This window comes from Camelus bactrianus, chromosome 28, assembly GCF_048773025.1.
Source record: "Camelus bactrianus isolate YW-2024 breed Bactrian camel chromosome 28, ASM4877302v1, whole genome shotgun sequence".
In the NCBI taxonomy this organism is placed as follows: domain Eukaryota; kingdom Metazoa; phylum Chordata; class Mammalia; order Artiodactyla; family Camelidae; genus Camelus; species Camelus bactrianus.
The window spans coordinates 19,562,624-19,581,295 of NC_133566.1; the positions used below are offsets into that span (position 1 = coordinate 19,562,624).

The following is an 18,672-nucleotide window of genomic DNA, read 5'->3' on the forward strand; positions in this document are numbered from 1 at the left end:
GTGATTTATGCTTTTTGGCAGGAACAACAGAAACGTGTCCCTCTCAGGCGTGACATCGCGAGGCCCATGACGTTGACTTGTCCCATGAGTAGTGACGTTAACTGGCATGCCCCGTCTGCCACGTCTCTTCATTGTTGACTAATAATGGAATGTAGTAATTAACATCAATCAGCAGGTGTTTTGTGGGGACAGACTTTGTGACCACGTCTACATTTATCAGGTGGCATTCTGCTGAAGGTGACACCCTCCATTTTCCCTCATTTATTAATTTATTATTTATATGAATTCATGGATTCTAACTTACTCAGTGGGTTATAGTCTATTATCATCCTTGTCTATTTTGAGACTCAGATTGCCCCAGATTTCCCCACTGGGAGTCCCTTTCAACTGCTTTTCTGATTGAACCCCGACTGATGCACCATGGCTCCTTAGTGATGGCCAGCAGCTCTTTTCCCCTCTTCCAGCCACAATGTCTTCCCAGATTTTCCTGCCCATTCTCGGCCAAGCGATTAGGTTAGGATGGACCCCATCTCAGCCTCAGGGATGTACCTTGACTTGCCTTATGCTAGTCAGGGTATCCCAGGCCCCTGGACACAGTGATCGTTTCAAGATGAGCATGTGACCCATTCGAGTATGAAAACTGGGGAAAACTGATGGGGTTTCTGGGAAAGGAGCTTCCTTCCTGTTCCAAGGGAGCTTCTCTTCCAAGAGGCTGCCGAAGAACTCTCTTTCTCTCTCCTGATGACACACTGTCAGGATATACAGTTGGGGCCTGATGCAGCCATTTCTGCTGCCAAGAAGGAAGCTAGGCTGAGGTCAAGTTCAGCCTACACAGGTGGGAAGAACTGAGAGAATGGTAGGGAAACTGGACTGGAGCTCTGGGGACACCACTGATTTATGGAACATTCTGTGCCTCAAGCTATCTGTGGACTGGTTACTCATTTGAGCCAATAAATTACCTTTTTTATTTAAGCCAGGGTGAGCGAAGACTTCTGTTGCTTGCAACCCAAAGTATCCTAAACAATACACTCCCCAAAACAGCAAAAGAAGGCTGCCTGCTGAGAAAAGTAACAGGGTAAGTGTCTGTTCCTTATGACCAGAAGAACTCTAACCATAACCTGCTGGTCTCCCTGGCTGGTCTGGGAGTTTCCGGGGGTGTATTCATGGTGTCCCCCAGCCTCTTGGAGTGACACATGGTAGAGTAAATATTGCACAACTGTATGTGTGAGAGCTGCTAAGGCTGCCTTGTTAACAACTAACTCCCTAGCATCTAGAACTGTGAGTGGACAGACAGCAAGCATTTATTGAATGAATCCATGAATCACCCGAGCATGCCCCTCCCCGCAAACCCACCAAAGGAAAAGAAGCTGCAGCAAAAATTGTGCATGCCACTTTATTCTCTTGAGAGGGGAAGGCGGTGGAAGCAGTTAGGTAAGAGGAACTTGAGGGTAGACTCTGGATTTAGGAAGGAAGGCGCCGGCTAAGGTTGCTGGAGTTTCTGTGCTTCTCCTCCAGGATGGGGTCAGGGGGCCCAGAGGCTCAGATGAGACCTGGTGTGGAGAGAAGAGCCAGCTGTGGGCAGGTGGGTGTGGTCTCCAGGGCCAGCGGGGATTCAGACCCACCTGTCCCTGCTGTACGTACCCAGAGTCACATCCTGGAAGCCAGTCAGGAGCCTGTGCAGGCTTTGAAGATAAAAGCCACAGGCTCCAATGACAGGAAATGGTGGGGACCTCACACTGAGGGGTGATCCCAGATCTACCAGTATCAAGTCCCAAAGCATCAGTGAGGACTGGATGAACTGCCAGAGCCCATCACGGGGCCCCTTCCAGCCCCACCTCCTCCTGCAGCCGCAGGCACAGCCTGGGCAGCCCAAGAGGATGGGGCCAGCAGGGCCCTCTCTGCCCAGCAGGGTTCCCCAGCCTGGCTCCAAGGCCCCTAGTGTCACGGAGAAGGATGTGGCCTCGGCTCCCAACCCCAGGGACCTGTGCTGGGGCTGGGGATTGGAGTGTGATCAGGACTCTGGTATCTCTTGAATATCTCAGTCTGAGGCCATTTCCTTGGTGTCAGCCTCTTTATATATGATGGTCTCATTCAATCCTCATTTTAACCTCAGAAATAAGAATTATTATCCCCTTTCACAGATGAGGGAATTGAAGCTCAGAGAAGTTATTTGCCCAAATGTCACACCGGTCACAATGGCCACCATTAAAAAGTCCACAAGTGATAAATGCTGGAGAGGGTGTGGAGAAAAGGGAGCGCTCCTACACTGCTGGTGGCAATGTAAATTGCCACAGCCACTGTGGAGAACACTATGAAGGTTCCACAAAAAAACTAGAATTACTGTATGATACAGCGGTCCCACTTCTGAGCATATATCTGGATAAAACTATAACTTGAAAAGATACATGCATCCCAGTGTTCATAGCAGGATTATTTACAACAGCCAAAGCATGGAAGCAACGTGCATGTCCATGGACAGATGAATGAAGAAAGAAGCTGCAATGTATATATACACTATGGAATATTACTCAGCCATAAAAAGAATGAAGTAATGCCATTTGCAGCAACATGGATGGACCTAGAGATTATCATACCAAGTGAAGTAAGTCAGACAAAAAAAAGACAAATATCATATGGTATCACTTATATGTGGCCTCTAAAAAAAATGACACGAATGAACTTATTTACAAACCAGAAATAGACTCACAGACATAGAAAACAAACTATGGTTACCAAAGGGGAAAGGGTGATGGGGAAGGATGTATTGGGATTTTGGGATTAACGTGTACACACTACTATATATAAAGTAGATAAACAACAAGGACCTACTGTACAGCACAAGGAACTACATTACGTATCTGGTGATAACCTATAATGGAAAAGAATATATGTGTGTGTGTGTATATATTACAATTATATATATATATATTTATATATAATTGAATCATTTTGCTTGCACTCAAAACTAACACAACATTGTAAACTAACTATACATTTTAAAGTTACTTGCCCAAGGTCACACAGCTGAGGAGAAACCGGGGCCTGATCTTAGCCTAGGACTGCCTGGAAATGGAGAAGCCTCATGCTCATAGGAGTTCTTCTTAAACGTTTCCAGCTAAAACCCACCTGCCCCGCTGCTCCACACTTTCCCAAGCTGGGAGTGCGAGGAGTGATGTGTCATTGCAAAGAAGCTTGGTGGGGCACGTGTAAGCGGCTTCTGAAGTTCTCTCTGACTTTTGTGTTTTCAAACCCTGTCCCACACGCACGGGGAGGCTGTCAGGGAATGTCCCTGCGGTCACCTCTGCACCCACCTGCCTTGGGTTTGCATTTCTTGAGGTCCACACAGATTTCCCGGGGTTTCTTCCCAGCAATGATGTCCTGGGAGATGCGGTTAAGAGCGAGCTTCGTGATCATCTTGCACAGGCCTCGCAGCCGTTTGAACTTCCGGCACACCTGGGACGCAGCCTGGGCGATGGTGTCCTGGCGTGGCAGCGCCACAGCGGGACACGGGCGTCAGGCGAGCCCTGCCCAGCTCCCCACTCCGCAGGCCCCAGCAGCTCTGGGCCCCGGGCAGGTCCAGGGATGGGCCTGCTGGGTGTGAGGAGTTGGTGCCCTGAGGCCACGGGAGCAGAGATGGGAGAGACAGAGCCAGCCCCCAGTCCCGGCCTCCGAGCTGCTCGGGCCCAGCCGCGGGTCAGCCCTCCGCAGGGCCCCTGCTCCGGGGCGGTTTGCTGGGTCCCGCAGGCTTCTGCCCACCCCACCCGCCAGCGGGCAGGAGGCTCCACAAGCCCTCAACCTCACCTGGGTGGGCTGCTGTCCCACCAGGTCCTCCACCTTCTGGATTAGCATCTGACAAGAGTGACAGATGAAGCCCAGCCCCTCTCCTCTGGGCTGCAGGTCACCCTGTCAGGAAAGGAAGCCCCCCGAGGTGGTCTCTCAGGCATCCCAACCTGGGGTGCTTTCAAGCTGCTTTCAAGGCTGCAGGATCATCTATGAGCTTTCTGGCCCCTGCCCACCTTCCGGCTAGTTTAGGAGTGGGGCTGCTGAGAGACCCCAGAACCGCCCCCAGCCCCTTTCCCAGCCCAGCATCTGTCCCCTTCTGTTCTCTGAGCAGCCCGCTGAGGATGCCCTTGGGGAAGGCCAGCCAGACTAACATAGCCCCCACTCAACCCCCCAGCATCTCCAGCTCCCAGCCCTGCCTCCCCTCCCCCTGACCAGCAGAGATCTCCAGCCCCCGCTGCACCCTAGCGCTGCCCAGGGAGGAGAGGAAGGTGAGCGACTGTGGCGGGTGAGCAGGCAGCCAGCCAGGTACCTGGGGGTCCTGTGGGGCCAGGCCCTGGAAGAGGTGCTCTCCATCACACAGGTGGGCTGTTGCTCCATCAGAATGCTCAGGGGTCAGACCAGAAAAGGCCAGACCTGGGGAAGAAATGAGACCAGCATCTCTCCGCAGGTGGAAGGAGGGGACGATCAGTTCTTCTGGCTGGCAGACGGCCCAGGAGGTACCAGGGGCTGGGACAGGGATGGGGCCTGGAAGGAGTCCAGGAGGCCTCCTGCCCCACTCTGCCCTGGGGCTGCTCTGACCCACTGTCAGAGGAGAAAATAAACCTCTCGAGTCCAAAAGACTCTCCCAAACACCACCCTTGCACCCCCTCTCTGTTTCACTCTCTCTGTCTCTGTCTCTCTGTGTCCGTTCTCTCTCACACACACATAGACTTGGGGGGTTGGTGTAAAAGGAAGCTTCCCTCGTCTTCTTTCAAGAGATTTCCTTTTTCTCTTTCCTTCCATAAAGACTCATGTCAGATGGCCCAGCCCAGCCCTCTCTCCTTTCGAGAAGGGTCCTTACTCATAGCTAAGCCCTTGGAGCTCACAGTGAAGGCAGACCCTGGGAGAGAGGAGGTGTGTGGGGACTAGGAAGTGAGTCTGGAACGGTGAGGGGTCCCCACTGGCTGACAACCCTGTCATCACCCCAGCCAGGGTGGGCCAGAAGAAACATCAGAGCCACCAACGAGGGTGGGTGACCATCACGACACAGATGAAGAGCCAGAGGCCCAGGGAGGGAAGGGCAGGGCCCAGGCCACACAGCGTGGCAGCAGAGTTGGGACCAGAACCCAGGCCGGGACTCACTTCCTTCCCACCTGCCATCCCTCCCCTTTGGCCAGGTTGCTGACAGGCTCGGCTGAACGCGACCCCGAGGGAAAGGCGCAGCCTCCACGAGGATGGTGAGAAGGCTGGTGAGGGGCTGGGGGACCTGGGGGGCCCAGGGTGTTCATGCTAGGGGTGCACCAGGCCCCAGAAAGCGGGGCTGGGAGCAGGAGCCGTCAGCATCATGCCCGAGGGGCACGTCCTTACCTGGGGCACCCAGGAGCACCGAGACAAGGACCAGGAGCACCCGGGAGGTCATGGTGGGGCAGCTGCCAAGGCCCCCTCAACACCCTGTTTTATGGAGGCTGGGAACCCGGCAGTTTGACCTTGCCAGGTCCTCCTCTTGCTGGCCACCTCCCCATGTCTCTGGGCTCACCACAAACACCAGCACCACTCTGCGGAGAAGTGGGGGGAGGAGTGGTACCTCAGTGCTCCCACACATCCTGTCGGCCCCCACCCCCCACCCAGAACTAGAACTTCCTAAGCTGAGCGGGGCTTTGCTGGAGGGCATCGCTGCTATGGCGCCCACCCTGCCCAGATGCAGCGACCGAAGAAGTCCCTGCCATCGTGTCAGGCATTTTTATGTTACAAACAAGAGAGAGCTTGACTCAACTTGACTCATACAAGAAAGGAAATTTTTGGTTCATGTGATTGGGAAGTCCAGAAATAGAGCAAGTAGCTGTAGGCAAAGCTGGATCCAGAGGCTCAGATCGTGTCACCAGGATCTGACGTCTCTCTCTGCCTGTCCTCTGCCTTCTGGGGTGTCCTGTGCACTGCCCAGGCAGGGAGTGGGGCTCCCCAGTAGCTCTCTTGGTGGCCAGAAGAAGCCCTTCTTCCCTGAAGTCACGGAAAACATCTCACAGCAGTGAGGTTCAAACTGGGCTGCGTACCCACCCGTCAGCCCATCACTGCACCAAGTCAACGGGACACACTGACTGGTTGGCAACAGGCAGGGATGTCCCTGCAGATGGCTGAAATGAGGGAGGGACAGGCCCCCCAAAGGCTTGGCACTGACGCAGAAGGGAGTGGACGCTGGGAGGAAACATTGACAGCGGTCTCCTGCAGTCACTGAGGCAAGTTCCCGCTTATTCGTGACATAAAAATGCCCGACACATGTATTTTGGCAACCAGAAATTAATTAACACAGGTAACAGTAACGTCCCCAAAGTCAAACTTCTTTTTTTCTTTTTTTGCTACCTTCAAGAAAGCCTATGACTTCAGTTCCACCTTTGCCCTCAGGTGTTTCATTTCTGGATGGAACGTCAAAGTGCCATGTAGGGAGAGGCCCGCGTGTTAAGCTATTAACATCCTGAGCAGGACTCACCCGTCCGGACCACTCAGACCGGGAAGGATGCTTGGGCACCCACTGTGGACAAAGCGCGTCAGGACTGTTGTGTGAACACAGGCAGGAGTTAGACGGGATCCCTGCCCCCACCCCGGGCCCAGGGTTCAGTGAAAGAGATCCGGACACCTTCCACCCTAAACGGCACCCATGGGGAGGGAAACTCCGTGAATGCGAGAACATTACCAGGTTGGCTTCCCTCTGCATCTTTAGTGCCTAGAATCGTGCCTGGCACACTGCCAATTACATATTTTTTAATGGAATGAATGAATAAATAAATAAATCCATTACTTCTTCTGGTTATTCCAATATGGGCTTACAAATGGAATCAATGCCAGAATAATAACTTGAATTTCCTGGGTCCCTCCCTTCCAGCTACCGCAAGAATCTCAGCCCTTATAAAGTCCCCTCCACTCCCAAGTGTCTCTGGGAGTCCCTGGACACATCCTGGTGTCCACGAGGGCAGTGAGCACACCGTGGTCCCAGCTCCCACATCACTCACTGTTATCTGGTCAAAGGAATGAATGAGGGAAAGTTCTTTCTAAACTCTAAGTTTCAGTGCCCTCCCTCTCGTCTCCTCTCCCAGGGAAATTCGTTCTTTTGAAAGAAAGTAAAATGTAATAAAAGTGCTGGGAAAGACGGCCAGGAGGCCTTTCAAGGTGCCAAATGTCCAACTCCGTGTTCCTTTCCCCTGGGCACCCAGGAACATCCCATGTCCCACCTTCCCCTGGTTCAGTGGGACAATGTGACTGAGTTCTGGGCCAAGAACTGGAGGCAGAAATGTAGGTCGCTCCCGGGCCTGACTCCCAACACGCCCCTCTCAGTCTCCCACTTTTTCTCTCTGTGCCCTGCCGGCCAGGTGCAGAGGATCCGCGGGAGGACCCCCGCCCTGGGGGACAGCGGAGTAAGCAGGGGGAGGAGCCTGGGCCCCTGAGTGGCAGCGTGGACCAGAGCAGCCCCTCCCGAGGCCGGCCTACTCTGCGCTGTGATGTGAGCGAGGAGAAGGCATGGGCTGTGAGAAGGGCCTGTTCCAGCACTTGGGTACAATGAGCGGTGCCTGCGACCGCCCCCGCCACCCCCCCGGGCTCCGTCAGTCCTGAGTGTGCCCGCACCTGACTGCCCGCAGCGCCCCACCTTGGTCCCGCACTTACTCAGCTACAAGCACATCCTTCCTGTTCCCCTTCCTGGGCAGAACACAAGTCACGGGGCCCGTCCTCGGCAGACATTTACACCCACTGTTGATCACTCCCTAGGAGGCAGCTGTGTTTGTCATACCAACGAGGGCTCGAGGCCAACAGAAACCTCCCGAGCCCCTGTGTGACCTCGAGGGAGTCACTTGGCCACCCTGAGTCCAGTGGCACTGACTCCTGCCCTGCCAGGGGTGCTGGACGCTCCCTGGAGTAGCAGCCCCTGAGCCTCCGCGGGAGAGGGCTCCCCGAGAATCAGCTAAACTGGCCACCAGGGTGGTGACAGCGAGCCAATTCCTGACTCCCTGCACTCACAGTAGCGTCTGCGCCTGGTCAGTGATGAACTTGTCCTTGGCGGTGCCCTGCCCAGCGGGGCCTGACCTGACAGCTGCAGGGGACAGTTTCTTTCTCCTGAACCACCAGCTGTGCCCCTTGTCTCAATACTCGGGGCATTTCGGTTTTTTCTTTTTTTCATACAAACAGTCTTTTGACTAATGCCAACCATGTTCTCACAGAACTCGGGGAGTCTTCTGGAGGAAAGGCCAAGGAGAAGGTGGGGACTGGCGGCCTTGGAGGGTCCCAGGTTTGCCCTCCAGTGCTTGCTCTGGGCCAAGAGCCAGGCAGGAAGCTCTTAAGAGCCTTGTTCAAGAGCGGAGGAGGGCTGAGAGGCCTGGGATAGAGACAGGAGGGGGAATCACTGTGGCTGCCCTGGCCCTTCCTCAGTTTCCCTTCCATAACCCCGAGACATGGCGGATGTGAAGGCTTAAAAGCCCCCTGGTTGGAGGGAGTCAGGAGTCCAGGTGTGTGGGAGGTAGGATTGGGGTGGGGGGAAAAGGGAGCAGGAAATGACATCAGTCAGGAGATGGGGAGGGGGGCCGGGGCTGGGGAGGTCAGGCAGGAGTGTCCTTGCTGGGAAGAGGTGGGGATCAAAGTACCTGGAGGGCCCTCCAGGGCAAAGGCAAACAGTGAGGTCAAGGCTGCTCCCACAGAGCCCTGCCCCCACACCCCAGCCCCCAGCTATAAGGGCCCCGGCCCCAGGCAGGAGCCTTGGCTGCGAAGTCCAGGCTGCTGAAGTGTCATGGCCAAGTTACACCTGCTGCCGTGGCTGCTGCTGCTGCTGCCCACACTCCGTGGTCCAGGCACTGGTGAGTCTCCCCAGCCTCTCCTCACCCCCCTCCCACCTGGGGCCACGTGCAGAGGGGGGACATCACCACCGTCCCTACCACTTCCTGAGCCCTGGCTCGGTCCCAGGCATTGCCCCTGGTCTGTACATTATCCTTATTTCAAAGATGAAGAAGTTTTGACTCAGAGGGGCTCCATACCTTGTCCAAGGTCATACAGCTGGTGGGCACTAAAGCAGGCAGAACCCGGAGCTGTCTGGCTCCAGCATGTTTAACAGCCACGCATCCCACTAAAACTGGGTTTGGAGGTTGGGTGAGGTCGGGGTGCCAGGTGTGGCTCGGATTCTAAGGTTGCACTGGCCCCAAACAGCAGCTGATGGGACCACCTCATCCCCGGGCTGTGCCCAGGGCCCCGAGTTCTGGTGCCAAAGCCTGGAGCAAGCACTGCAGTGCAGAGCCCTAGGGCACTGCCTACAGGAAGTCTGGGGACACGCGGGAGCCGTGAGTACCACCCAAATGTGCACTGGGACCACAGGTCTGGGATAGAGGGTTCTGGGTAGGCTCTGAATGGGCCTGAGGGATTGGAGGCCCCATAGGGGATGGGATGGAATGGGACAGAATGTGATGGATGGGACGGGACGGGATGAAATGGGATTGGATTGGCGAGAATGGGATGGGATAGAATGGGACGGACGGAATGGATGGCATGGTGGGCAATTGCCTGTGCCTTGGAGAGCCCCCTCAGCCACCTAAACTGGAAGCACGCCCCACTCATGTGCCCACCTTGGGGCTCCCCTTCCCAGGATGACCTGTGCCAGGAATGTGAGGACATCGCCCGCATTCTCACCAAGATGGCCAAGGAGGCCATTTTCCAGGTGATGAGGCCTAGACTCTGGATGAAGCCTGGGAGTTAAGAGATGGGGGACAGAGCAGAAAGACGAGGTCAGCCCCTTCCAGGAGCCGTCTCCAGGCCAGGGGTGACACCCGGGTTTGCCTGGGGACTCCAGGCGCCCCCTGGGTGGAAGTGGGCTCTGGGAGCAAGCCCAGCAGCACAGCGCGTTCCTGGGGGCACAGCCCTGCCTGTGCCCGGCTACCTCTTAACTCCAGGGCCCTGAGAGAAGGCGGCCAGGCAGGGGCTTGGGCGGGGCGACCTCAGAGAGGTCCGGCTGATGCTCCCCTCCCCCTCCCGCCTCCCAGGACAGGATTCGGAAGTTCCTGGAGCACGAGTGTGACGTCCTCTCCCTGAAGCTGCTGGTGCCCCAGTGTCACCACATGCTGGACATCTACTTCCCACGGGTCATCGACCACCTCCAAAGCCAGATGGTGAGGCCCCGCGGGTCTCTCCTCCTCCCGGCCTCCTGCACCGCACAGCCCCCACCCTACCCTCGCCCGGAGTTGCCCGCACACACGGCACCCCAGCCCCCACACACAACCCCTCAGGTGCCCAGATCTCAGCCCCACCTACTCAGCTGTGCTCAGTGGGCCTGGCCCGCACGCTTACAAACACCCACACAGACCCCGCCTCACCCTTCACACAAACATCCACTCAGTCCCACGCTCACACTACACATTCAGTCTCACGCAAAATCCACACACACAAACACTTTCACGGACTCATCCTCCTTCATTCTCACAAACATCCTTGCTCACCCTCATTCACGCACATTCCCAGACACCTGCCCCAAAGTCCCCACGTGGCCCCATCTCTGCCTTTGGTCTCCCCCACCCCCACCACAGGGTCCCAAACCTCAGCCCCAGACCAGCCTGCTCCCCGCCATTCCAGGCCCAAAGACAGCAGCCTAGTCCCTGAGTCCTTGAGCCAGAAAGCAAGAGTAGGGTTCCCTCTCCGACCCTGAGCACCCCCTTCCCTGCATTGTGTCCCAGAACCCAAAGGCCATCTGCGAGCACGTGGGCCTGTGCAAACCCAAGAGTCCAAAGCCGGAGCTGTTGGACCCTCTGCTGGATGAGCTGGTCCTCCCCGTGCTGCCAGGGGCCCTCCAGGCGAGGCCTGGGCCCCAGACACAGGTGAGCACACGAGGCAGGTGGGGACCCAGAAGGCTAAGGCCACAGCTGAGGCCCTGGGAGGGGCAGAGCCGGGAAGGGGACCAGCAGCTCCAAGCAGGGCTTAAGGCTGAGCGGGAGGAGGCTTCTCCCTCAGGAGCCCAGCCTGCCTCCCTGTCATTCTCTCCCCTAGGATCTCTCCGAGCAGCGGTTCCCCATCCCCCTCCCCTTCTGCTGGCTCTGCAGGACTCTGATCAATCGGATCCAAGCTGTGCTTCCCAAGGTGAGGCGTCCTGCGCCGCAGGGAGCTCATCAGGGCCCCCCACGGCTCCCCTCACCCCTCACACCCCCGTCAGGGGCCAGCTGGAGGAGTTGGAGGGGGGCCATTTGTGCGTTGCCCCCACCCAAGGGACCCCGGAGCTCAGGCTAGACCTGGTAGGTGCCAGACCTAGAGTTAATCCCACAGTTGTTCCCCATAGGCCAGGCCCTATGCCGGCTGTCAAAGTACAGAAGAGAATCCTTTCCTGAGTGTGCGCTGTGGTGGGAGAGATTTTTTTCAGGTAGTGATAAGTTCAGGGCAGAAAATTAAAACAGACGAGGAGAGACAGTGACACGAGAGGTTGGTTGGTCAGGAAGCATCTCAGAGAAGCTGATGGTTAAGCTGAGATCTAGAGGACAAGGACCGATGGGCAAAGGGCCTCGAGGGGCACAAGCTTAGGCAGCCGTGTGTCTGCAGTAGGCAGGCTGTGGGGAGCAGTCGGAGAAGGGAGCAGAGGGTCAGGACTGCGGGGCCGGGAGACACGTCTGGGACAAGTGAAGGAAGGCTAGATTTTCTTCTGAATCCAACAGTTGTGGAAGGGGAGGCCACGACCGGATTCACACTTTAGGAAGACCGCTCTCGCGCTGTTTGAAGAACGGATTGGGCAGATGGGGGAGATGAGTGAGGGCAAGGCGGGTACTTAGGAAATGACTGCAGAAATCGCGATGGGAGAAGATGGGGGTGGGGTGACATGGGGGTGTGGGCCCTGGGGACCTGTCTGGGAGGTGGGCTCTGCAGGACTTGGTGATGGACGGGACCTGGGGAGCAGGGAGGAGAGAGGAACCAGCAAAGACTGTGGACTTTGGCGGGAGCAACCGGCTCTTGGGAATGCCCCCAGCTGAGATGGGTAAACTTGAGAAGAAACAGAAAGATCAGTTCTCTCCTGGCCACGTGAAGTTTGAGATGCCTGTGCAGCAAGCAAAAGGACATGACAAGCAGGCAGCCTGATCCCCAAGCCAGGGCCGGAGACCTGAGTCTGAGAGTCACGGCTACAGAAAGACTGAAAGCCAAGGGAACAGACGGGATCGCTGGACAAGGTGGAGAGGGGCTGGGACAAGGTGGAGGTGGGGAGGGGAAACCCAGCAAACGAGCACGAGGAGGGACCTCCATGGAGGTGGGGACACCACACGTGACGTCACGGAAGCTGAAGGAAGAAAGCGCTTCAGCAACGAGGAGGTGGTCACCTGGGCTGAAAGCTGCTGAGGGATCAAGACAAGAGATGAGCGGGGAGGAGCCAGGTGACCATGAGAGCTGATCTGGAGGAGCACTGGGCAGAAAGAGCAGCAGGGAGTGTCAGCAACCCTCCCAAAGCGGTTTTTCTGGGAAGGGGAGTGGAGATGGGTGAGGCTCTTCAATGACAGAAGCTATTTTAGCGTGTTCACATGGTGATGAGACCGACAGAAGTAATGAGGGGACAACGCAGGTGCGAGGCCCTTGTGCAGGTGGGGCGGGGGGGACCCGGGGCACAGGGAGACGGGCCAGCCTCTGACAGAGCAGGGACCCCTCACCGTCGCAGTAGCATAGTGATCCGATGCAAGCAAATGGGCACATTTGGTGAAATGTGCCATTTGGAAGGTGTCGCACCCCAGGGACGTGCAGGTCCCTCTGCCCACCTCCTACCTCGGCCTTCCTGGTGCTGAGGGACAGCGGGGTCTGCAAGCAAAAGCAGGGCCCAAGCCAGACTGTCGCATGTAGGTTCCTTTTTTTTTTAAATGAAGTGTAGTTGATGTACAATATTACATGTTACAGGTGTACAATATAGTGATTCACAATATTAAAGGTTATACACCATGTAAAGTTATTATAAAATATTGGCCATGTTCCCTGTGCTGAACAACATATCCTGTAACCTATTCTAATGCATGGAGGTTCTTTACATGAATTGGCTGAGTGAGTAAGGGGGTGGCGGGCTGAGCATGCCTGCCGCCTCGCTCCTTGCCCTTCAGTTCAGAGGGTGTGTTTGGAATCAAGGGTGGGGTGGGGAGATTCTTGGCCTCCCCCGGGGGCTCCTGAAACCAGGGGCTTGCTGGCTCCCAGAGCCGCAGAATGAGCGCATCCTCCTGTGCGGAAGCACAGCACGCCCCGGGTCAGGAGGGAGAAGTCCGGGTCTGGTTCTGTCTCTGCCCCAGGCTGCCACGTGGCCTTAGCAATGCCCACCTCTCTGCAGCAATTCCAGAGTCTTTGAAGTCAGGGGTGGGTCCGTGGCCTGGCTCCTGCACCAGCTGAGTGATTCTGGGTGAGTCCCCTGGACTCCCCGATGCTCAGTGTTCTTATCTATAAACAGCATAGTAATTCTCCAAGGGAACAAGGGGAGGTCTACCTACAAAGTACCCAGCTGGTGCCGGGCACAGAGTAGGGCTTTCGAGGAAAGGTCCCACCCTGCCCTCTCTCGGCCCCCGCCCCAGGGTGTGCTGGCCACGGCTGTGGCCCAGGTGTGCCACGTGGTACCCCTGGTGGTGGGGGGCATCTGCCAGTGCCTGGCCGAGCGCTACGTCGTCATCCTGCTGAATGCGCTGCTGGACCGCATGCTGCCCCGGCTGGTCTGCGGCCTTGTCCTCCGGTGCTCCAGCGAGGATGTCATCGGCCCAAGTAAGCCCCAGCCCTTGTCTGTCACCCACTCTCATCCCTGCCCAACCCCTGGCCCTGGACGACCCGCTCGGTCTCCAGTTGCCCTGCACTGTAGCAAAGAAGGAACTGAATACTCTGCAGAGAAGCCTTGACTGGATTTTCTCTCTAGCCCTCAACACTCTGGGGCCTCTGCCAGGAGAATGGCTACCCCAAGACTCCGAGTGCCACCTCTGCATGTTTGTGACCAGCCAGGCAGGGAACAGCAGCGAGCAGGCCGTGCCACAGGCGATGCACCAGGCCTGCCTGGGCTCCTGGCTGGACAGGCAAAAGGTGAGGCGCAGGCTGGCAGGAGGCTCAGGACTCAGGGCTGCCCGTGGTGGAGGGTCGGGCCCAGGAAAGGCTTCCAGCCAGAGACACACAGAGTGGGCCGGAGCCCTGCCCTTAAGGAGCTCAGATAGGCAAACAGGACGTGGGCCAAACAATGGTGGGACTGTAACTCAAGGCCAAACCTGCTGAAGTCAGGAGTTGTCTCTGGCCAAAGGTCATGGGCTCTAGAGGACCAGCCAGCCTCCCTCCTAAACCAAGAGTGTGGCCCGTTAGTGACCAGGAGGTGAGCAGTGCCAGGGCCGGCGGGAGCAGGAGAGAGCCTGGCCTTTTCTCCAGGGTTCCAGGTCTGTCGCAGCCCCAGACTTCCTCCTGGTGTGACTCGGTGGGGACCAACCCACCTGCCGGAGGAGAGGACTGGGCCTGAAGGCCTGGAGTGCCAGTACTCAGAGTGGGTGACAGGCCAGCTGACTCCCCTCGCAGGAGGCCGCTTTCCACACAGGGCGTCCCTGCTGCCCATCACATGTGGTCTCCAAGACCAGATGAGCTTTAGGATGGCTTCTAGAACTGAAATTTAGGGGGAGGAAGTGCAGAGGGCCAAGATTCTGCCCCTGTGCCTCCACCTCCAACGTCCTGGCTTTCCCGACAGAAACCCCCATATCCGCCCACGCTGGCTTGTGCAGTTTTACAGCCAGAGCTGCCCCGTGGGGGCTGAGGGCTGGGCCTGCATCGGTCGGGGGGAGCCCTGCAGTGATCCAGATAAGTGGGGAGGCCCGTGCAGCAAGGCAGGAGAGCCCTGCCCCCGGCCTGGGTCCCCCTCCACTCCGTCTGTCTTCTTCCTCAGTGCGAGCAGTTCGTGGAGCGGCACTCGCCCCAGCTGCAGGCCCTAGTGTCCAGGGGCTGGGACGCCCGCACCACCTGCCAGGTACGCCCACACCTCCCAGCTGGCCCCAGGGCTTTCCTCAGCTCCCAGAGCCCCCCGCCCTCTCCAGTCCATGGGCCTCAGAGGCCCTGCCCCCTGGGTGCAGGGCAGCCCCAGGAGTGCCAGCCCACCAGTGGGAGGTGCCCTCCCATGTTTTCCTAGAGAAAAGGCAGTCTCAGAGAAGTCAAGAAAAAATCACCAAAGAACGAAAAAGGAGGAGTATGGGAAGGAAGGGGGCAGCTTTAAGGAGTGTAATTTGATTCACATCATGGGATGGGGGGTGTACACTGAGCAGTGTGTGCTTGGTGGGGGGTTACCAGGTGGGGCCAGCATCCCACCTCTCTTTCTAAACCCAGGCCTATGGCTCAGGGAGTGGCCCGAGGGTTCTGTGAGGTCACAACAGGAGTGGCAGGTAGAGCCTTCAGGAGGAGCCTCCCGACCCTCTCAGACCTGGGAAGGGAGGATGCATGCCCTCAGGCCCCAATGCTGTCCCTGTGGCAGGCCCTGGGGGTGTGTGCGACCCTGTTCAGTCCTCTCCAGTGTGTCCTCGGCCCTGACTTCTGATGAGAACTCAAAGCCATGCCAGGTGAGTCCAGGCCCCCAATTGATGGGGGAAGAGGTAGAATGGGTCCTGCTCGCATCAGGAAGGGGGCCCACTCGGTCCCCAAAGCGGGAAGAAGAGGCCACTGCAGCTGGCTGCTCCATCCCCTGCCCCCAGGCCAAGCTCGAGGCTCCTGAGGGCCCTGGCAGCACCGCCACCAGAATGACCTCTCTCTGCCCCACTCACCCCTCTGCCCAGAATCCCTGCCACACTCAGCGCCAGGCTCAGCTCCCGGCTCCCTCGCCCGGTCCCAGCCCTCAGGGGAGCTTCCGCACCTCCTCCAGGCTTCCCCTCACAGCTCACCCTCTGGACCTGCTGATCTCCAGTATTTGATGTGTTCAGACCAAGGCCAGCCTTTCCTGAAACTCGCTGCCCCAAGACACCACCCCATCAGATGCCAGGAACTCCATCATCACCTGACCCCTCCCTCCTGAGATACCCCCTTTTTCCTCCCCCTGTCATTGGGTCAGAGTAACACCTTAGGATGGAGGGATGGGCTGGCTGCTGCTGCTGCACCAGGCGCCTTGGGGGAGGGAAGTGCCCCTGAGTACAAACTTGGTCAACTTTGCAATTCTGCCCTGAGCAAGACCCTAACTCAATAATCATTTATTTCTTCACTCATTATTTTAAAATGTAGTGAGTGCCTTTGGCCAGGCCACATTCCAGGGGCAAGGGCTGGAGCTGTGAATAAAAGTGAGCCCCCTGCCCTCCTGGAGCTGTCACCCCAGGGCTGCCTAATCCATCTGAGCAGGGAAGGGAAGGGGACCAGCCTGCTCCTGACATCCTCTGGAATCAGAAGCCCCTGTGGGAGGCGGTGGGGAATAAATGCCTGCCCCACCTCAGACCTTCACCACAGGGACCAGTTTAATGTCATCCTTCCCCAGTGATGCCAGCTGGTGGGACCTAGGGTTCAGGGTGCTGCCAGGAAGAGCTGGGCCTTCCATCCCTATTGAAACAGGGGGCTCTGGTCCCAACCCTGCCATTGCCTGGCCACGGGTCCCCAGGCCATGCTGCCCCTCTCTGGCCCCCACTCTCCTTAGTGACAAAGGGGGAGCCGGGTGAGGTCATCTTCAGGACTCTCCAGCTCTGCCGCATGACAAGGCCCCTCCTCAGGCTCCCTGCCCCTGCCCACACTGAGAAGCCCTCATCTTCCCCACATCTTTTCTTCAAAAGGCCCTGAGGCTGGTGGACCACACACCCATGGCTTGTGCACTCACTCCTGGGTCGGCCTGTCTGTCCTGTCTGTAACCACAGCCTGAAACCAGAGCCACTTCCGTCCTCTCTGGGTGTGAGTTGAGGCCAAGGCTGCATCTTCTGGAGGGGGTCTGAGGAGGGGGCTTCCGGCCCAGGGTGCCCTCACACCCCACAGAAGCCAGCTCCCAGAGCGCCCCTATGACTGGGCCTAGGGGAACTCATTGCAGGCCCACAGCCTTTCTCCAAGTCCTGGCTCCAAGAGGACAGTGGAGGAGAAGCGGGACCCTGTCTCCCCCAGATCTCCACGTGCACAAGACACTCGCTTTTACACTTATTTTGCTAACTCACAAAATCCCAAATTCGGAAGAATAAAATAATGGGAACATAAAGAACCAAAACAGAGAGACATGTGAAGTTCTTGAACGTTTTTAAAAGCCAGGAGGTCCCTGGCATGGTCAAGGGTGAACAGAGCAGTACTCGAGTGTGGTGGAACGAGATTGGGTAGAATTTCTTATCTGGAATATTCTCCTACTCAAGAGCTGTTGCGTTTTGTTAAGATGTAAAAAGGGGGTTTCTTTTTATCTTTTTGTAAGGTTGAACTCCCAACTTTCGTTTGAAATGCCAGGCGGACTGGCATTCTGCTGTGACTTACCTCCTCCAAGCTCACTTGGGACCAAGCACACTAGGAACCAGTTCCTGCGTGATGCAGTGTCTGCATTGATGCTAACAAAGTGCCATTTCCTTGTCCTAAAGAGAAAGGACACTGCCCCTGGCTCAGACAGCGGTGGTGGAAGCAAGCCACGTGGGGACCTTAAGGGGACCTTAAGCTTGCACACACAGGACGTGACAGTTCTAAGCAGTGGCCCCCAACTTCTCAGGCAACTGTACCTACTATCAACAGCTAGGGAGGGTGCAAAGGGACAAAATCATCTGTGCCAATGAAGGACACAGAGAACACAGACTCAGCCCTATGACATTCACTTAATGAAGTTAGTGGTTGACTCCTGAGTGTCAAGTATTTCCCGAGGGCTGGGCACAAAGGGAACAGTTTCTGTCTGCCCTTTTGGAACTTAGGAGTCTAGTTGAGAGCATAGACATTAATCAGAGTCACAGAGAAAAAAAAAAAAGGGATACATCAGGTGTGGTGCATGCTATCAACTAGAGATATGCACAGTACTGAGCAGATACGAGAGGTCGGAGAGGTAAAAGCAGAGAAGGAGGTTAAAGAAGAGAGCACCCCAGGCAGGGGAAGCAGGGGGCACAAAGGAGGGGTGTCTTGTGGCTGAGCCTGGCTTTGAGGCCCAGGAGAAACATCCCGAGAGGTGAAACTAGAGGCTAAGGATTTCAGTCTTTATCCTAAGAGCCAAGGAAGGGTCTTAAGCGAGAGATCAGGGTGTAGGGGAGAGTGATATGGTTAGATTTGTGCCCTAAAAGATTACTCTGGCGGAAGTGTGAATGAACCGGGGTCGGGGGGAGACAAGGGAACGTGGGGGAGAAACTGGCAGTACCTTAGACTAAAAGGACAGTGGCAGAAGGTCTGTGAAGTCAGATGGATCTTGGAGAATGACTTCAGACATCATAAACTTAATCAGACGCTGACTCCCATCAAAGCTGTCGTCCCAGACGCAGCTTCCTTACTGGTACAGCTCAGGTTCTGGCACTCAGTATGCCTTGTTCCCAAAGCCATTTATAAAGATTGCCAGAAGTCACGTGCTTTTACCTGGCAGGGTCAACAGTATACCTTCACATTTTTGCATCAGGACATCAGTTCTCCTACCCTCTACCCTCACATAGTCCACAGACATCTTGATCATCTTGACATTCCCCAAAACACAACAGCAGTCCACCATACTGATGATATCATGATGACTGGATCCAACGAGCAGGAAGAACCAAGTACTTTAAATGCCTTAGTAAGACGTCAGCAAGCAAGAGGGTGGAATTTAACCCC

At 56.5% G+C, this 18,672-nt stretch overlaps 2 protein-coding genes across 6 annotated transcripts; one reads left to right on the plus strand and one right to left on the minus strand.

Annotated features, from left to right (window-relative positions):
* Positions 1–1,379: 1,379 nt before the first annotated feature.
* Positions 1,380–5,507, minus strand: GNLY (granulysin). Its single transcript, XM_010958936.3, has 5 exons — positions 5,350–5,507; positions 4,313–4,416; positions 3,802–3,903; positions 3,312–3,480; positions 1,380–1,550 (listed from the first exon to the last, which is right to left on the minus strand). The coding sequence occupies exons 1-5, from the start codon at positions 5,399–5,401 to the stop codon at positions 1,540–1,542; spliced, it is 438 nt and encodes a 145-aa protein (XP_010957238.1). The 5' UTR covers positions 5,402–5,507; the 3' UTR covers positions 1,380–1,539.
* A 3,150-nt stretch (positions 5,508–8,657) lies between these two features.
* SFTPB (surfactant protein B) lies at positions 8,658–17,119 on the plus strand. 5 transcript variants are annotated; one of them, XM_074354719.1, is made up of 11 exons: positions 8,658–8,816; positions 9,163–9,293; positions 9,596–9,667; positions 9,990–10,115; positions 10,677–10,817; positions 10,987–11,076; positions 13,518–13,701; positions 13,850–14,010; positions 14,849–14,929; positions 15,428–15,512; positions 15,726–17,119. In XM_074354719.1, exons 1-10 carry the CDS (start codon positions 8,750–8,752, stop codon positions 15,488–15,490), a joined length of 1,116 nt encoding a protein of 371 aa, XP_074210820.1. In that variant the 5' UTR covers positions 8,658–8,749; the 3' UTR covers positions 15,491–15,512; positions 15,726–17,119. The 5 variants fall into 5 exon arrangements, with proteins under 5 accessions (XP_074210820.1, XP_074210818.1, XP_074210819.1 ...); XM_074354717.1 differs by having other exon boundaries at positions 15,812–17,119; XM_074354718.1 differs by having other exon boundaries at positions 16,701–17,119.
* The last annotated feature ends 1,553 nt before the right edge of the window (positions 17,120–18,672 follow it).